Source organism: Aphelocoma coerulescens, chromosome 2 (assembly GCF_041296385.1).
Source record: "Aphelocoma coerulescens isolate FSJ_1873_10779 chromosome 2, UR_Acoe_1.0, whole genome shotgun sequence".
In the NCBI taxonomy this organism is placed as follows: Eukaryota; Metazoa; Chordata; class Aves; order Passeriformes; family Corvidae; genus Aphelocoma; species Aphelocoma coerulescens.
In genome coordinates, this window is record NC_091015.1 from 81,708,402 (window position 1) to 81,728,960 (window position 20,559).

The 20,559-nt window shown below is 41.2% G+C and overlaps 1 protein-coding gene across 1 annotated transcript in view; it reads right to left on the minus strand.

Moving 5' to 3' along the window:
* Positions 1-20,559, minus strand: part of PHLPP1 (PH domain and leucine rich repeat protein phosphatase 1) — a 143,174-nt gene that overhangs the window by 58,538 nt on the left and 64,077 nt on the right. The window contains exons 2-3 of the mRNA XM_069008276.1: positions 6,557-6,753; positions 4,406-4,531 (exon numbers count right to left, since the gene is read on the minus strand). Of these exons, the coding sequence (XP_068864377.1) occupies positions 4,406-4,531; positions 6,557-6,753 (323 nt within the window). The remainder of the gene's footprint in view (positions 1-4,405; positions 4,532-6,556; positions 6,754-20,559) is intronic.

A 20,559-nucleotide genomic window follows, 5' to 3' on the forward strand; every position in this document is an offset into this window, starting at 1 on the left:
TGGCAGCACGGCCTTCTCAGTTGAATTTGCTATTCTTGCTATTTTTACCATGTTTTAAACATAATGTACACTGACATCATAATTTAATCTCTCCTTTTTCTCAGCAGGCTATGGTTGTTCGGAATGCCACACACTTCCACTACAGATTTTAACACAATGGTGACTGAAACAGGGAAAGGAAAATACAAAAGCACACAAGAGAAAACTCTTAAATTTCACAGGTTTTAAATCCTATTTTTGGACATTCCTTTTATTTTCAACAGCAAGGCTCTTTTGTGTGTAGGCACCCAAGCCCCCCACAACAACTTATTCCCAGACACAGCTGTCCAACTGTGGACTATGGTGTTCAGACACACAAGGCTGTGTGCCTGTACATCTCTCCCTACCTACACAGAGATGCACTATTTACAGCCCTTGTCTCTCATCACCTCTCTTCCTCTACCTGCCCCACTGAACCGAACACTAAAGCAGGAAATAATTGTCGCATGAAGCTGTTGACACACTTCCTGCTCTCCTGCAGCTCAGAGGGGAGAAGTTCTGGGGGGTCAGATAACCCATCCCGGCATGCCCAGTGGGGCACACTATCTCCAAGAAGATAAAATTCTGTAATGCATCCTGGCATAAGCTCTGCAATACTGAATTTCCGAGGCAGACATTGACATCCCATTTTAACTGCATGCCTCAGAACATGGAAGACTGCTAATCCTGTTATACTCCAGCCAAACCATCCATGTTGTGAGCTGTGTCTGTCACAGGCAATGCTCACAACAGAAATCTCACATAGTGAAAATGGTTAGGTTTAGCTGTTAGAAGCACCAAACAGCAGGCCACATCCCAGATAAAAGCCTCACAACAGCAAGTTCCACCACTCCATAACACCTTACGCATGACACCTCTCTCTCTTCTACATTAAGGATGTAGCTTTTTAGGTTTTGGAAGTGGTAAATGAGGAACACCCTCATCACATCCTCCTCACTCTGTTAAAATACACGTTCTTTGCCCCATCCTTCTGCATTTGATATTCAAATAGCAAATGGTGGCAGATTTGCCATGCAAGTAATTGTGCCGGTTCCAGAACCATCATGACAACTTAATGCAGACAAAATGCTTTAAAGCTGTGAAGATGTTGCTTTCTTTCCCCTCTGCTCCCCCTCCCAGTTGCATAAGCTTATTTTTCAACATTTGGCAAGAGAACGAATACATTAGATCACAAAGGACCAAATCTGTTGCTGTTGTTTACCTTTTAAGATTCCTTAATTAGGCCTCCAATTTTTGGAAAGAAAAAGGAAAGAAATGCACTGTGGTACAGAACTATCAATATTAACGAACAAGACATCTCCAGCTTTTAAAAATATTCTGTTTGAGACTAAATCAGCATATCTAAAAGTGACCTATTTGGAATAAGTATGCCACCAAGTTCGATATTTAGGTCAGTATTTCTGCAGTAACTCCAGTCTGTCCTGAAAACAGGAGTTCTGTTCACCTCAGGACACATACGTATAGGGAAATCAATCCTAACACCTCTTCACCTTCCAAAAATTTACTGAGGCAGAGCACGAGAGCTGTCTTGGCTATGATAGATTCCACTGTTAGAATGAATCTGATTATACAGGAGCAATGCTTATTTTTAATTAAATTAAACCCAAGTTTCCACAAACATGAATTCAAATCTTTTCTAGCATACACAAATTTATTGCAGGAGTGATGCGCTAGGATTTGTCTCATTCTGAAACACCACTAAAAAGTCAACATTGCCAATATTCTGTGGGGGGAAAGTGTGCAGAGCAAGTATTCTTTGCAAGTCTCCTTTCAAGACTGAGCTTGTTATTTAAAAGTTAAGATAACATCATCTTCTAGCTCTTCTGAAGTATTCAGAAGACAGACATGAAATTTTTTTTCATAGTTAAAAACTGAATTGGGCAATTTTAACGAAATATTTTGCCACGGATTTCCTTCTGCATTAAAATTTATAATTAAAGCTTTCATTACACTAAATAAGAATCAGAACCCTCAGTTTTCAGCAGCACACATCAGGAGCATAAAGGACTGCCGAAGAACTACCACTGAATATAAGTTAACACAAATGTCATTTTCAAAACAAATGCCATTAAACATCTATATTTAAAACACAGTCTTAGATATTATTCATAACAACTCACAAAAGTGCAAGTACTGTATACATCACCAGTATTAGGGAAGAATCTGTAAGCACCATGTGACCTAGCCCATAGCATGCAACTAGAAGATAAGTTTCAGGGCCATCATATCTCCCTTCCTAAATTAGCTTTTTTTTTGGAAATATTGTGCTTTACACAGTATTTTCTTGGTGAGCAGGAGTATTTCAGCAGCTTTGAACTTGAGTAGTTTCCAAACACCTGAGGCAGAACATCTCATATAAATGTCGGGGTTTTTTCCCAGCATAAGAATGTTAGTTTGCCTGAACTACAGAGCTGAAGATTCAACTTTTCTCTTTTCTTTACACATGTAAATCAGGTGTGTTGCACCTTACAATTAAGCACTTTGACACAAACAGCATCAGCTGGAGGAAATTTGAGTTACTTTTGCAGCATTACTAGTTTCCCTGTTTCTGTTCTTCAGAAACAGTGTTTCTGTGCAGCACCTCCCACACGACTGCCTTGCATACAATCATGCCTGTCTCTGTTTTTCAGTCTAAGGACAGGAACCCCAAACATCAAAAAAACAACCTGAAGTGGCAAAGTACTGAATGCCATGTTTCAGGTTTGGGGGCTGGGAATTAGGAAAAATGCCTCATTTTTCCTCGAAGCATGTTTTACCAACTAAAAGAATAGCAAAGAGAGTTTCTTCACTTCTGACAGTCTGAAAAGACACTTAAAACTATGTATTTTCTTTCTACACTTACATAAAAATGGGAGGTTATCGTGAGTGCATGGGGATATGTTCTCATGCTGGCTATCATCCCGATGCTGTTAGTCATTTGGGTGAACCAGAAAGAGAGAAGCACAGCATGGCACAGAACAAGCTTATGCTGCCAGTAATTCAGAGGGGCTTTCTGGCCATTTATCTCTAGCTCTGAAGTTCATTGTTTTCCACTGTTTTCCTCACTCATTAGATTTGCCTTTCATTTATCTGATGTCAAACCCTGTGGAGATGAAAGGACACTACTGTCCTAGAGACAACCCCAAAGCAGCAAGAATTTGAAAACCTGACAGACCGTGCCTCACCATCTCATAAAATATGCCTTGGGGACTTCTACCTTGAGGCTTAACAGACCTAAGCAGATATGCCAGAACAGCTTCTTTAAAAAAGAGTTTTAAAACTTATTAGGAAAAAAAACCTTAGAAGACATTTTAAATGATGAATGTGCTAGAAGGTGCCTTAGTTACTGTTTGAAGAAAGTTTGACAGAAAATCAAACCTCTTTAAAAAAGCCCACAACCTAGGCTGTATCATTGGCAATTGTCTGGGTAATACATTATTGCAATCTAAAGCCAAAACAGAACAAGTGCTACATGAGTGTCTCCAACTAGTACTACATAAAAATTTGCTTTAACATAGTAAAGAGCACGGACAGTCCTATCAGCTACAAAACTAATGAAAAGTTTAGGCACAACTACAAAACCCAGTAGACCATGCTAACTGCACAGCAAAAGAACATGCGTGGTAAAAAAGTATGAAAAATACAATGGTTCAAGATATACAAGTTTTTAGCAAAAAAGTGGCAGGGATTAAGAGATAGAACAGACAACTGCAAAAACACTGTTCAACAACACAAAGTGGAACTGAAGAGTCAAACGAAATAATGCAGGCCCTAAATTCCTATAATTAATTGTATTCTAAGCCCAGTATAAAATTTGCTTTACAAAGGTTTTAGTTAGTGACCATTTTTCACTAACAGAAAATGATTTGCTTATTACAAAAAACCCAAAAATCAAATAGTTATAAAACTAAAGAGAGATTCAGCAACATTTCAAAGCAGGAAAAAAAATCCTTTAGCAATTTAATATTTAGGTTCTGTGTAAGGAATGAACCAAAAAAATCCCTGATATTATTTTATGTTTTAAAAACACTGGAATAAAGCTTTTTAAACTGAAATGTTGACAGTTATATTAGTCATCCTTGTTGTTGTAATGATCTCACTAGATCCATCCAGCTGATAAGATAAGAAAATGGAGAAAGCTCAGCACAGCCCTTTGCTTACAGAACCCTGGTAGAAAGAAGTCTTGGTGTAAATGCAGAAGAATTCACCTCCCTATTGCCTGTTACCAAGAGCTCGCAAACTGAGTATTTCCACACAACACTAACAGCAGCAACAGCAGTTCTTGGCAAACAACCCAGAAGAGGGACATTATCAATGCATGGAGAAGACTGAACTGGGAGAAACTGTCCAAAGATCCCATTCACACCAGAGTTAGCACCATTCTCACCTTTGATGCTTGTCGCAGCCAACGCAGATATTCAGTGAAGTTATCGAAACAAATGTAGTAGGTCTGGCTTTGAGGTCCAGAGGAGCTAAACGCTAAACAGTGCTGGTGCTTTTTCACTTCTTCCACCTACAGCAGAGACACAAAACTGTGAGTCAACAAGAATCAAAACCCTCTTTGCAGAACTCCCCAAGGCAAAGTGAAAGTGTGTCCAAGAGGAGATCATCAAGTAGAGCTGGACTAACTATCTCAAACACCCAAGCTGGATCTTGGCTGTCAAATATTCATGAAATCTACACAAGCACGAATGAGAACAGAAGGAAGACAGAACTAACAGAGAAAACCACCAAGAACATCAACATTTTAATAGAAAGTGAACACCATAAAAGGTCTTCCAGTGAAACAAATTAAAGGCTGTTTTTATGCTACCTAAAAAAAATACAATTTATACTCCTTGGTTATTAAAAACAAGCTTAACAAAATGCTTCTCTTACAGCCCAATTAAATTCTTTGGCATTTCTCAACTTGCTAAAAAACACCCAGAATACATCATTCTGCTACCATACACGAGAAGTCCCACACAACTTATGGTCTCAATGTCTCAGTACAGCATTCTGGAAAGCCTTTGCAAACCAGGAAGTGCAGAGTATTTATGGGGTTGAGGAAGAATATCTTTTGAGCAATAATTTAAAAAACACTTAGTTCTGTGCCAAGCACCCTCCTCCCAAGCTTTGTCAGCAGAAGCCCTCAGTACATTTTTCTGAGCTTAGTTATCCTTTTCTTTTAAAATTTGTTGTCAACTTTCTGCTTAACACAGTCTGCATGTTTTACATCACACAAGGCGTTTCTATGCAAAAGCTACTTCGAAATTCCATGTTAAGCAATTAAAAAAGGTACATAATGATTTCCCATTTTAAACTAAAAGAAATATATTGAGATGAAAAGAATAGTCATCTCAAAAAGAAGGCTGATGGGAACCTTAATCCTGTCCTTTCTAGCAACCTACAGCCAGGAATACAGTTCACTGTCAAGAGTTCACACCCTGTTGCCAAAAGAGGACAATGTCTCTACTTCAGTATTTCCCGGGAAGAGTTGGAGAATCATGTGAAGAATCAAAAAAGAGGCAGGAGAAACAGCTCGTAGAAGGCAGCATTACTTTTCACACTGCTTGTATAGAATATTAATGAATCAGCTCTAGTCTGCATATATAATATTGTGAAGCTTGTTTCTCTCCAAACAATTCTTTAGAATTCAACTTACCAGTATGTAAGGTAAAGGAGGATTACTTAAGGTGTTAATTCATCCTCAAGCTGATGATTCTCTTCCCATTACCTCAGCCAAACAAGCCAATAATAGTGTTTTGAAACACTATTTAGGTTGAAATAGTAAAGTTGTAATCTTACTGTCTTCACTACAGTTTCACAGAAGGTTTAAAGTGGGAAGGAACCTCTAGAGGTCATCTGGTTCAATCCCCTGCTCAAGCAGGTCCACCTAAAGCCAGTTGCCCAGGACCATGACCAGATGGTTCTTAAGTATCTCCAGGGGTGATGGATATGCCATCACCCATCTGGGTAACCTATGCCAGTGCTCAGTCACCAGCACAGTGGGAAAAAATAAATTTCCTCATGTTAGGTCTGGAACTCCTGGGTTTCAGATGTAATCTATCAGGAAATAGCTCCGTTTCAGCTCTTCACATGGAAAAATGTTTGTTGCTGTTAGCTTACAACAGACAACTACTCATACAGTGCTGAACACTCAAAACTCCCACAATGTTCAAAATAAGCCCATGCCCTTATTTGTTAATTTTTCAGAACTTAAGAGTAACCCAGCATGGATAAAACCTGGGTGAGGAGGCACGGCACAATAGACCTGTGCATATATCCTTTGGCTGTACACTATTGCATATATAAACCACTTAACACTGCACACAAGAAAAAACACTGTGCATCCATTGCTTTTCTTTGTAGTGTTAATTCAAACATTCTAAATTGTTAAATATGACTAACCATAATCAAAAGTCATTTATATACTTTGAAAATACCATTTATAGAAACAAGCTTTTGGGGAGTCAGAACCATCCTAATTGAATGCAATCTTCTCTTCATAAAGAGACAGGGGGTTAACCAAGCAAACAAATAAAACAAAATATCTTACTTTTCCACCAATTAAAGGGAGGACATGCATCTTTCCAGTCTGGCTTTCTTTTACTGATGAGACAATTAGGCATGTTCCACAAAGGATAGCTTGGCGTCTTGTCCATCTGTTGACTGGCAAATGTATTTTCCCTTTTCGAACATTGTACATTCCTGAGAGCTGAATCCGTTCAGAGCTGCCAGTGCTGTGGGGCTTTCCTGAAATAGAAACAAAAGCATCCACTTAATCACAGAAAATCTTTGCATCTTTCACTCAAGACATCCTGAGACTTGATCAGCAAATTTTAAAGCTACAAACTGCAGCATGACAAATGAAATCCAGCTTCAAAACCATGCAAGCAGGTAATTTAATATTAGTTTCAGTACAGTCTCCTTCCATCAGTAGAGGGATACAACAGGTTGGTATCATAAGGAGCAGGTCACATTAAATAATTTGCAGTAATCACAGAAGCACCAATTAATGGTTTCAGCCTTCTGTATGGAACTTGGAAATCAAATGTTTATCCACAACAATAAGTAATTGGTTATTGTTGAGTTCACACGGCTGTCATAGGTTAGCAAGCATAGTCCCAGAAGGGATGTCCTTGCTAAGGGGTGCTTACAGCTTCCTCTGGGACCTGATGGAACCTATCAGCTGGCCAGTTTGAATATGGACAATTCTTTAAGCCACTTAAAAGTTGTGACCGCCTCTGTGATCCACACTTAAGAATAGACAAACTCCCCTCCCAAGCTCTCTCTCGTTTCCGGCGCTGGCACAGGTGGCTGCAGGCCCCGTGTGGGGGCCAGTGGGCCCGACCAGGCCCTGCTCAGGCCAGGCCGAGCCGGGCCATGGCCATCCTGGCCGTGGAACCCCCCCCCCCCCCCACTGCCTTGCCGTGGGCGGCCAGAGAGGCTCGGAACCACCCCCCCTCCACTGCGGCCGAGATTCAGCAAAGCGGCACCTCTGTCCGGCAGAGGCCAGGTGACCAACAGCGATAAGCCACATTCCAGCTGCAAGGCCGAGGTGAGATTAACCCTTTTAGTGCTGTGAAGAGCTGAAAACCTGAGGGAAGAGAGAGAGGAGATGCTTAAAGCTGAAAGTCTGCTGTGAAGCTATGATATATCAGAGTATCCTGTTGTAATTTCATGAAGATATGGGGGGTGGAGTGTTCAACTCGTAAGCAGAAGCACCTGCGCTGAGATAGGCAGATGCTGACGCAGCTGTAATTTCATGAGAAGTTTGGACAGGGAGAGATGAACCAGATGAGGACTTTTGCTCCAAACGGGAAAGGAGAAAACCTCAGTCCCTAGAGATGCTCCCAGAGATAGTCCTAAAGATGAAGATGAGGAAGACCCTTTGCTCCCAGGGAAGGAGAAGGGCCTCTGTTTTTTTTTCTGAACAGCTCAACCTTAAAATTGTACCCCGAAAAACTTCAAGAGTGGACCCTCGAAAGCAGTTGCGGGAAAAGCTGCAAGTCGGGGGAAGGGACTCACATCGCAAGCAGAGAGACTCCTCTTCCTAAATGGACTGAACAATATTTGGAAGTGGGCGGCTGTCTTGGTGTGATACTGTTTTCATAGCACGAGCAAGAAGAGACTTCTCTTTCTAAATGGACTGAACAAGGCTATTATGGAAGTGGTAAACAGACTGAACATCTTAAGGGTTGTCTTTTTACATGTCAGTGGGAGAAGGGAGGAAGGTGGGGGGAGGAGGAGAGTTCTGAAGGTGGTATAATTTTTTTTTTCTCCTTATTTTAGGTCTGTTAATAAACTTCTTTATATTCTTTCAAGTTTGGTGCCTGCTTTGCGTTTCTCCTAATTCTTATCTCACAGAAAATAAACAGTAATGAGTATTTTAGCCCAAACCACTACACTGGCCTATGTGCTAACTGCAGAAGGGGGGATGTACTGCATTCTGACCCGTATCTTTGCATTTCCATGTCTCTTCTGGCTTATCCTTCAGGTCACAGTTTGAATAGCTTCAAAAGCTTCCCAAAGAATACACTTCCTACCTTCCGCAGCCCGCACTGCTCAGTCCAAACCCCATAGCAGAGCTAGCACACTCAGCCATTACGTTAGCAGGTGCAACCTAGATGAAACCTCTCAAAGACCCTGCTTTATTCTGAGTGGAGATTCAGAAAGAGTAAAGTTCTTTTGTCTGTCTTATAATGAATTCACTATTTGTAGTAATTCAGATTATTAGCACAACTACCAATTAGACCAAATCTGTTAAATTACTTTAAACATCTCAGATTCTACTAATCTAATCTTATTAATAAAAATTCTACTCTACAGAAAACATCATGAGCAATGGCAACACAAAGACAAGCATCTCTCATCTCTGCTCTTTCAGGATATAAACAGGAGGCACAATTTACTCATTCTAATCTGATTTATCTACACCAAGTTACCCTATCAAACCCTAAACAGTCCAGCCCAGATCTGAGTCATCTGAATATATCTAAGTCTTTTGCAAACAGAGGCAAAAGCTAATCATGTTCAGGTTAAACCAGCTCAAATTTGTCTAAGAACACTGGTGTTGGTGAACTTCGGGAGAGAGCTCCCCTGGATAAACAAACCAAAGGGTATGTTAATTCCAAGTAGCTTTCCCATCATGATAAAAGATAAATCACTAATTTTCCTGTGCTAGTGTTTACCAAAATCCTTAAATACAAGGAATTAATAACTATTTAGGACTCCAGAAAAGCAGAGAGTTGATTCTGTCGTCTAACACCAATATTTCAGAGCCATGCCCACAGAACTCCAGCGGTGACAAGTGCTGCACACTGTTACTTCAACTTGCTATTATTCCTGCTTGCATGACAGCTCATTTATCTCAATGAGTCTGCTCTTGCCTTCAAATTATCTATGGAATGACAGAAGACACCTACAACATGCCCTACCCACTGCCATTCTCTCACCCTCGCCTAGCCCACAACAGTTCTTGTCCTTATCTTTGAAAGCTACCTTTTTGAATCTTACTGCCAATTTAATGAGCCAACACTTGGCAGAGTTCCCTCAAGACTTGCTCTGCTCTAATAAACACTAGCATGTAGGCTACCAATATCTGCCAGTTTGGATCTGCAGGAACATCACTACTGCTTGAAGCTGAAACACTGAAACTTTAATGCCCACAAGGTATCAGCATCAAATTCAAAAATAGGTGCTCCAAGAAAGCAATAGTTACACTGCCAAGCAAATTCATATCCAACTAAAGAAGCTGTGGATTAACTCTTTGCCCAACAGAACAGCAGGAAATGGGACACCCATTCCATGCAAAGCCACAAGACAACTGATACAGAATACAAGGAAGTATATCAGAGCAACTCAGCCATAAACAGAAAAGCTGAATCAAACATTACATTTATAATATGAAACATCTGGTTCTTAAAGTAACTGAGAATTTACCTAGCTTGTGCAGAATCATGGCCTTCATGCCACAGAGCACTAATTAAAGAATTAACCACACACACAAACAACCAAATCTCTGCAATGGAGTAAAAATGCCTGGTAAATACTAATAGCACAGTTGCATAAGGAATAGCCATCAGGGACATGTGCAGTTTCACCTCAAAAATTATGTTTTATGATCATCTTCCCAGGTCTTTTTTCTGACTGTGTGCTCTCTAATTTCACAGGAAAAGCAGAACCCACTGCTGGTAGAAACCCTCCAAGACTGCAAGGCATAACCTCAATCTCCTGGGAAGACAAGCTCATTTAGCATTTCAACATACTCAAATGCAACTTTCAGGAACATTCAGGAACAAAGGCTGTAATTTGCACTTAATATGGGCAGGTCCTGGAAAACCTCAGAAGTTTTTCAGTAACATGGCGGATAGCAAAGAGTATGAGCGCTGGCTATAGCACTGCAGCCAAGAGGCTTGGTAGGAAACACAACAGCATTCTGAAACAATCAAGTAGTAGTATTATCCTGCCTAGTCCAGTGATTAAAAGACTACCACACTAGGTACTCACACTTCCCAAAGGGTACTGAAAAGTTAGTCTTGGAAAAACTTAACAGAAGAAAATAAATTCAGATGCCTGAGAAATCTGCTTTCTAGGACCAGACCCTCTTGGACTAGATACATGATTCTAGGCACAGCTGGACCTGTAAAACTACTCAGAAGTCTCTAAAACATAGCTCTTAAAATTTCATGTAAATTCACAGAGTTTGTAAGTCACAAGATACGGTAACAATTACTATAATCAGTAAAGGTTTACTAGAAAAGCCAGAAGAGAGCTATCACTAGAACTATTCCCGCTAGATATGAACTATATTTTCTCTCAAACTTCGTATTTGAATGGAAAATTACTGAAATAAGAACCTTCAGTTACTCCTACAAATACAAAAGAAAAAAAATTAAATAACCCCTTTAAACTCAAAGGAACCCTTCAAAGGATTTAAGGTGCTTTTTCCCAGCAAGCACTATCCTTTGCTAAGCCAAAGCCAGAAGGTTCTTGGTGAGAACATACAGAAATAAACACTGGACCTATTTCATTAAAGTAAATGGTTTCTCTCTTCCTATTCTTGCCTACTTCACTACATAACCAACCATCTGGTTGGACCAGATGATCTTTCAAGGTTCCTTCCAACCTGGCCTCTTCCATGATTCTGTAACTTGAAAAGCTCATGTTTAATATTGGATCACATGTTGTTGCCTGAGATGCAATCTGCTCACATATTCAGTTTTCTTCCTGCTTAAGGATTGTAATAATTGATTTTTGATAGAATAACACTGTGATACTATTATCATGCAAGTTGGGGGGGGGGGGGAAATGAGTCAAAAGCCACTGGCTTATTCTGATTTTAAGCAGAGGTTAATCAAGGACATACCAACTAGTTGTGGAACTAAATTCCTAAATCTGCCCAAGTATTTTTTGCAGGTAACTGTGAGCAAAAGCTGTTTGAAAAGTAGCAGCCTTGCCTACTGAAAAATAAGCTTGGACAGACTGCAGCTTTAAAGAGCTCAGGTATTAGCTGCCAAGAGAGCATAAAAGCAGGAAAAGTTCAAATGACAGTGAGCTCTGCCACAGCAGAAGTGGGATAGGGTTTGGAAAGAGTGTGAAGCGATCTAAGGCTGGCTGTTCCTCACTTCAGGGAGGAAAGCAGCAGGTGGCAGTCTCCTGCAAGAGGGCTCATCCCTGACAGGCTGGGGAGTGGAGGATGAAGGAAAGGCTCAGAACTGCATCTGCCTTTTCCATGACCTGGAAAATAATCAACTCATAAGGCAAATGACCTTTTTTCTTCCAAGTGTACAGAAAGATGGGGAGAAATGTGGACTACACCAGAATGCCTTTAGGCTACGAATCAAACACCACAAATTATGGCATAACTACAGCATCACCACCAAAAATCCATTGGTTTTGAGGTACTGTGCCAGTGCTAGTGGAAGCACTGTTTCCAGTAAAAGCATCAGCAGTTCTGAAATTATGTTTCTCAATCTGCCTCACAGAGCTCCCATTCAAGATTTAGAAGGCTGCATGAGATTCACACACGGATTTTTCTTCAGTTTTAACTAACCCTGAAGGGAGCAAATGAGTTTTCTCAGGGGCCTGTGATAATATACCAAAGCCAACAGTCGTGCAGATAAAATGGTAATGATGATCCTTTGTGACTTGAAACACAAATGTGAATCCTGCCAAAAACTTTAAATATAATTATTGTTGCACTGATCAGAGTGAAGGCAAATATGCCAGAACATCCAGAAGAGTCACATACCAGAAAATGTTTTTCAAATGCTAAGCCCAACCAAAGCAGTTTGAGTATTTTAGCAAGGAACCATAAAAAGATTATTTTTCGTTCCTGTCGGGTCTCCAAGACTACAGCAACTCCTAAGCACCCCCACAACAGGACTTTTGTTCTGTGCAAGGCATTAGAATAGATGCCTCAAGGAATTATGAGCAAACCACTCATTTGGTTATCTTGATATTCATAGCTGAATTCCTCTCAGTTTTAACTTGTCCGAAGTCCTGGAGGGAAACTAGTGGTATTCACAACAAGGACGAAGAAAAGCAAGGAATTTGACTGAAACAGCAGGACTGTCATTGGAACCACAGAACATACCCTGCTTCATAGGAAGCAGGATGGGACAGGAGTGATCGTTCCATGATGTTAAAGAACTAAGATCTCACCACGAGCAGTCTGAGGAAGCTCCAGGTACACAACATACTGACATCCTGCCTGGTGCAGAGACTTCAAACCTCATTAAATAAATACCCACAGCCACTTGCTTTGGATTCTGGAGTAAAGCTTTTTATCCCAGCGATGGAAGGCATATGGAATACATTACCATCAGAAGTTATAAAATACCAGCTCATTATGGGACATAGAAGTACTTGGGGAAGAAAAAAAACCCTCTCTTCAGCTATACAGCTGATTAAGTTGCAAGCACTTAGTATTCTCCCCCGTTTGAAGAGTACAGCCAATAAACTCTGCCTCTAAAGAGCGACTTAAGACATTACCAAAATAAGAGCAGGGAAATGTGTTGACATAAGAAATACGTTCACTTCTGTGCAGCAGGTCTTATTTTTACTACTAATATTGGTTTGATGGAATGAAAAATAAAAATTCCTCATGACCTGCATGGTGCAGGCAGCCTGGCCAGCTGGAGAGACTGCCCACCCTGAGCCGTCTCGGGTATTTACCAGTGGTAAGAGAGGCTTAAGTTATTATTCAATAGGAATAGTGCTGAAGTTTGAGACTTTTCAGAAGAGACTGCATTAACTCCGGGTGCCTAATTTAAGGATGTACTTTTCCTGCTACAGCTGGGCAGCTACAGAGGTCATCATCCTCATCTGCACATTGCTGGGCCCCTGGCCCAAGGCCAGCATTGCATCAGCCCTACCACATCAGCTGTTCCTCACAAGCTGTCCCCGAGCCCTTTCAGACAAAACAGGCTGCTTTAATTTCTTGCTTCTCTTTTTGACTGAGAGGCCTTAGGGACAGCTCACGGTGAGTAGTTCAGCACGGAGAGCAGAGGAATGGCAGATAGGGGCCAGAGCTGTGACACAGTGGCTGCTGCTGGAGAAACCCACCCACAGCTTTCAGCAAGTCATTTCAGAAACAAGGTATTTCACATGCTAATATGCTGTGAATATGAATTCTTGTACTCATTGGAGAAAAAGAACACCCAAAAACCACCATTCAGTTTTGAACATTTTGGTCTGAATCCTCTTGGGAAAGCTGGGCTACTTCCTAGCTGGTCAGGGGGAGCCAGCAGGAGTACCTGGAGCACCATCCCCCACCACATCACTGAACCAAAATCAGCAATGCCTCATCCCACCTTGCCAGCAAACTTGCAAATCAAAGCTCAGCACTGGTCCTGCCTAAATATAAGTGCAAAGAGGCCTCAATTAGCTCAAAACACTGAAAGCCCTGGAGTGTCTTTGCCCACCTTTTGGGAAACTATGCCACAATTACTGTTGCTGAAACCTTACTGCCAGATCATTCTGCAGATTTCTGCTTTTGCTCAAGATCTTTCATTAAATACAGATGAAGCTACTGCCTGCAATGTTTTTGAAGCTTCTCAGTCATGTAAGGCTGCTTCCCCTTTCATTCTTGTCAAACTAAGGACAGCAGTGATAACTTCAGGCAAGCCCCAGTGCAATGAGATGTATAAAAATAAACCAGCAAGTAGATTTAAAAAAAAATTTAAAAAGAGGGTGGCAAAGGAAGCACAAATAATACAAATGAAACCTCAAACTATTGTACTGCTCTGTCTTTTTATTTAAAACTTACAGAGAAAACCTACATACAGATACATGCTTATTAGAAGTATTTTTTCTTGTCCACACTGTCATAATTTAGGAAAAAAGGCACAGAATTAGGAGGTTTTATATTTAACTACCAAGGATTCACCTCACGCTCTCTACCTGCAGGCTGCTTTTGCAGAGGTAACAGACCAAGAATATATATCAAAGTTTCACCTGGCAAATCATTCCAAAATCAGCAACTGAATTTTTGCATTCAAATCTACTTAGACTCTTGAAGATTCCTGCAAGATTTAACACAAGGCTGCAGATTGATTCTGTACTGCTCAGTCAAAGAGGGACTTGGTTATACCAAGTTATGCCAATGGAACAGCACCATTATGCTGTTCTTGAGGGCATGTAACTATCAGCATAGTTGCATAGTTTACTCATTATACTCCTCATTTTGCTGCGCTCTGTATTATATGGTGCTGGGGGAAGCTCTGAAATAGCTATGTTTCCTTTAGGAATTAGCAGTTCAAGTTCTACTACTTGAAGGCTGTTACCTTTTCACCTGAAAAAGAAAAGCAGACCCCAAATGATGGATTTTACTGAACTGTGTTAAACTCACTTTTTTCTTTAAAGAAACATTCACTATGAGACAAAACTGGCAGAGTAGAACACAGACAAGCCTTTAGTCTTTGTGAAACATGCTCCTCCTACTTTACAGGAAGATCACCCTTAAAAGCAAGCATTACCACTACGTGATATGATACAATAAAACATAGTTAATAGTTTTATAGCCATAATCCTGCCTTCCACTTCAGAGTAAATCCTCACTAGAGGAGAGGTTTGTATGTATTTCATAATTCAGAAAATATCCCTCTTTCCCTCTTGGGGTCTCCCCCCCCACCATGTGGCCCTGGGAGAGGGGCCCTGGGGGAGACACGGGGTTTCCCTGCCCCTGGTCAGCCTCGTTCCCCATTGATTGTTTTGTGTTCCCCTGCGCAGGCAAGGACCCTCGGGTCCCGTGATTGAGCAGTTCCTGGGCAGATCCCGGCCAGGTGGCTGGAGAAATAAACATCTCTGAAACATCTAGCAAGAATCGGTCCATAGATATTTCTTTCCACAGGCCTCGTTGATTGATACACGTGTTGCAGTATCTGCACTGTAACAAATGGTGGGTAACGCAAGCAGAACGATCCCCGATCCCTAAGGACAGCGACTGATTTGTGAGTAAACTCTGGATTTCTCTTCTTGTTTTGTTTTGCTGTTCCATCTCTAAACTATGGAGAACTGTGGAAGGACTCTTGGCTCTCAGAGCCGCATATGGACATTTATCTTGAAAAGATTCTTGAACAATGATTTGTAAATTTTAGCTTAATTCAAGCTCAAAAGGAACTGAAACATTTCCTTTCATGGTTGTTTAAGAACTTTTTCTGTGTTTCTTGGGATTTGATTCTTACCAAAGACTTTTGGAACACTGTTTGGACACAGTTAATTTCTAAGTCAAAATATATGCCGATGGAAGAATATTTTCGTGAATATTATTTAATTACTGAGACTGTTGAGCAATGCCAGCTGTGTCTTGGCGAAGGGAAGCCTTCACTTAGGGACCGTGCGACCCAGGCCACGTGGATCGAGCGCTCTGCGAGCAGCAGCGAGGCACTTCCCGCGCACAGGCAGAGCGACGTGAGCTGCAGTGTCGGCAGCAGAGTGAGGCACGCGGGAGCATCGCAACCTGGCGGTGCCCACCCCGCCCCACGCAGTGCGTGGTGGAGTGAACCCCGTGAGAGGAGCGGTGCACGGGCGGCGGCTGGCGGTGGAGCGGATCCGCGCAGCTGAAATGCGTGCTGGAGCAGGGCACAGGGGGGTCATCGCTCGGGGGCCCGGCCCCAGGCAGTGGCAGCAGAGCTGAGAGCAGAGGTGGCGGCACATGGGGAGTTGAGCAGCGTGGCCCGGCCCGGCCCGTGTGGCCCTGAATGCGACCCTGGGAAGAGCGTGCAGGCACGAGCGGCCCCGGCAGCACTGACAACCCTGGCAGTTCCAACACGAGAGCGAGCAAAAGAGAAAGCAAAAATGCAGAGAGACAGAAAACAGCAGCCACTCAGAAAAAGGAAAAAATAATTGTATCTAAGGTTTTAGGAATAGTAAAATGGTAAAATGTTAGACAAAATTATGGTTTTGTAACGAGATGTGACAACCAAAAAGACATTTGTTCATTGAACTGCTATTAAAAAGAATAACCCTGAAAAATACATCCCAAGCTTGGGAGATGAAGAAGTAGTAGAGTTCAAAATTGTGCAAGGTAGAAAAGGGTTACAAGCAGCAGAGGTCACTGGGCCTGATGGTGTTCCAGTAAAATGCAGTATATATGCTAAAAATTGTAGTCATGTTAGACAATATCCCCATTATAAACAGTCCCTACAGTCTCCCTTTCCTAATCCCACCTTTCCCCTTTATCCTATATCCTATCACCCCCAGTGTATGCACAATCCATTTTTTCACCCATGGTTTCCCTCACAAAACCATGCCTTTGCCAATTGTTTCCCCAAAAATCCCTTTCCAATGCCAAGTGGGGGATGAAGAGGGGGAGGGAAGAAATTAACTATTGTTGTTTAGAGTTCCAACAGGTACAAATGGAAGAAACCCTCTCCTGCCTCAGTTTCCCCACAAAGCATGCTCAGAGAGTCCTGTCTCCCTTCTGTCAGCCTTAAGATGTTCCAGAGAACCTGTCTGGACATGTAAAGACTCAGGAGGGTGGCTTATTTTGAAACTGTCCTCCTTATCTCATGTTTATCCAGTTGTTTTCAATGTTAAGTTTTAAATCTCTTTTTGTTAAAAATAAACAGGTGAAATGTCGGGGTCCCTTCCCCCCTGCCATATAGCCCTGGGAGAGGGGCCCTGAGGGGAGACACGGGGTTTCCCTGCCCCTGGTCAGCCTCGTTCCCCATTGGTTGTTTTGTGTTCCCCTGCGTGGGCAAGGACCCTCTGGTCCTGTGATTGCAGCAGTTCCTTGGCAGATCCCGGCCAGGTGGCTGGAGAAATAAACATCTCAAACATCTATCAAGAATTGGTTCATAGATATTTCTTTCCACGACCTTGTTGATTGATACACGTGTTGCAATATCCCTGCTGTAACATTTCCCCACTGAGACAGAGTTCAGTCTTTGTTCACCTGATCATTCCCTTCACCTTGTTCTCGACAAGACTCACCATCTTGACACAGGAACCTTAAACCCATGGTATCAACACTTGAAAGGACATCACAGGCAAAATGTAACAAAAATTACTTCTCTGAAAAGCTTTTCTATCACGTGCCATGTATATCATGGCTGTAACACCGCTAATGTCAAAAACTAAGTATCAAAGTATATAAGCATATATAAGAAAAAGCTTCTGAAGAAAAACCTATCCGTGATTCAGGAGAATTCATTGAAGAGTTGTTGTTAACCAGCACAACTCCTACACTAGGACGACCTAATAAAGGCAACAGGCTAAAGCAGGATATGTAGCAGTGGACAGGACGCTACTTGCATTTAAAAGCAAGCAAGCACAGTGAAAATTCATGTGGATTACTATGTAGAGACAGCAAAACCAAAGCCTTGGAATGCAATTGTTCTGATTGCAACAAGTGAACTCCAAATCTAGCTGCTCCAATGTATTTTGACAGATTTTAAAGTTCCATTTGTACAAGCAAAGGCCCTTAAACACAGACACACACCCAACAAACTGAAAACCCACCTGTTCTTAAACTCTTCACCCCATCTATCCCTACAGACTGCTCCTGCAGCTGAAACATGGGTCCTTCACATTCAAACTCTCAGACCTATGCATTCCCATTCAGTTCACTTGTCTGCAGGAAATCCAAGCAAGTTACATTCAGTCAGTCAGGTTTGTTTATCTTAGCAAAATAAAGGCGCACTTGATGTCCGAGCTTCTGCTAGCACTAAAAATACAATGGGGTGCGGGATGAACTCAGTTGTTTTGTTCAAATAACTCATTTTCAAGAAAGCTCATAAAAGGGAGAGAGTCACCTGCTTTCCAGTAGCAAAATTCAATATCAACTCCTTTGGGAAAGAACCATATGTCACCTCTCCAAGGAGAAATAACTGAAATATCCTAAAAATGTAACATCAAGAAAAAAATGTCATCTTCCTCCTGTGCTTTAACAAAGTTGCAAAAAGCTGCAATATTGGTGTAGAGGCTTCCAGGAAGTATTATCTATAACAACTTTCCCATCTTGAACTTAGGATTCATTTAAGGAAGCTACTGACTAAGTTCCTTGGTGACATCACCTACCAAGTATTTTTTCTCAAAGTAAATTTAAAACAGAATTAGTCTTACATTGGGAAGACTTGTGCTAAAATCTGGTCAAATTCCTTGCATTATTTCTTTAAAAGAATACTTCAGCAATACATTCCAAGTTATCCCTTACTAAGATTGCCTCAAAAAACTCCACTTTCTCAACAGATTTATGGTTTTATGCACTGAAATTAAAGAAGTGAAAATGTAATAGATGGGGCCAAAAAATAAGACTTACAAACCTGACAGTACTTGCCATGACTTTATGACAGCAGGTACAGCTTCAATAGGATGAGATCTAATGAATGCTCAACTGATCTTTCCCCTTTCTTCCCCATTCAGCATCTTAGAGCACAGCTGAACAAAATGCTGGAAATGCACTTTTTTTTTGGTGAAGTCAAAAATTTAATTCTACTTGTTATACTCCCAATGCACAATAAAGCCACAAGCACAGTAAAATCCCTGGCATCCCAAAGGATACTTATCCTGTCTAAAGCAATTGCTGTATTGGCAAAAGCTCTGAGCTAACCAACTGTTTTAGGCAAAGCTTGAGTCTTGATGGAATTGAAGAGCAAAATGACACAAGTTAACAGCAGCTTTCAGGTTTTATCAGTGTTAGATGTTCAACATGAGGCACAGCAATGTAAGCTCAAAATCACTACTTGAACGCACACTCCTCTGAGAAGGAAGAATGACAGCCCCTGGCAGAAGTTCATCTGTATGTCTTAGTACTACAACAGAAAGATAGAAATCCATGATCCTTACCAGCAAAAGTTGAGCAAATCCCCACATGCCCTTGCACATACCTGCCTTGCCCCAAGGACAGAAGATGTGGGTAGTCAAACATTTTTAAAAAGCTACAGAGGAACACATGTGCGTGCTGGGTCAAGGATTGTTTTGTATGAATGTCATACACAACACAAACGTCATCTTTCAATGTATTCTAGAATAAAATTCCATCAACTGCAAGATGATTATGCTACTTTGTGTGTTAAAGTTCCAAGTACAGTGATTTTCTCCTTGCTCTTTCAAGAAACAAGTCAGGTATCCTACATATCTAAAAACACGTATCTAAGTCCTTGTTAAGGTAAAACATTTTAAGTATGACACTTCCTACAACAGATCACTGTACCAGCATTGCTGTACAGATCAAAATCTAAACTGAAGATTTATCATAGGACCCAGATGATAAGCAGCTTATGTTAAAACAATTCTGTACAGTATTGCAAGGCTATTACTAGCACATCTCAACTACATCTAGTCTTAAAAAATCACAAATAACTGTGATATGAAACAATACTGAAAAATGCATAACTTCTCCAGTCAAGTCCCTCCACAGTTCAGCCCTGCAAAAAGAATGCCAGAATGCTGGATTTGCAATTGTCAACATCTACAATCAAAAGCCACAATACCTAATAAATAAAAAGAGAGTAACAAGTAGGTAAAGATTGAGTGACTGCTTTAAATTGCACAGAGACAGAAAAATACAAAAGTCGGAAGGAACAGCACAAGCAATTAGTCAGAGAATGATCTGCCATTTAAAATTCAGTTTCATTAACATGAAATTTCCAAGCTACCGCTAGAAGGAATTCTGGCTGACCTTATAATCCAATCTTACTCCATCAGATCAGGCAATGTGTTCACAACTTGCGAGGTAAGCTTAGTTCATACACTTCATGTCTACACCTTGGCTGCTTTTCCCATGTACTAGACATCAATGTTTGTACATGCATGTGATTTTATGTAGTATGGTCATACAAACTTTTTTTTAAGGAGCTAGTCAGAGCAGTAACTTTTTTGGTCCTGACTTCAGTAAGTAAGCACAGAGTACCTACTCAACTGAAAGTGAGAGCTGCAACAAGCCGCAAGGACTCTCTCAGTTGCCCCTGTCTCCCTCTCTTACAACACTGTAGACTATTCCTAACACCACCCTTAACAGCCCTTCTTTTTCACTTCTCTCTTATCAGCAACAGCAGCTTCAAAGAATCGAACAGAAACTTGGATGATGAAAAAGGAGAGAAAGGATTTGCA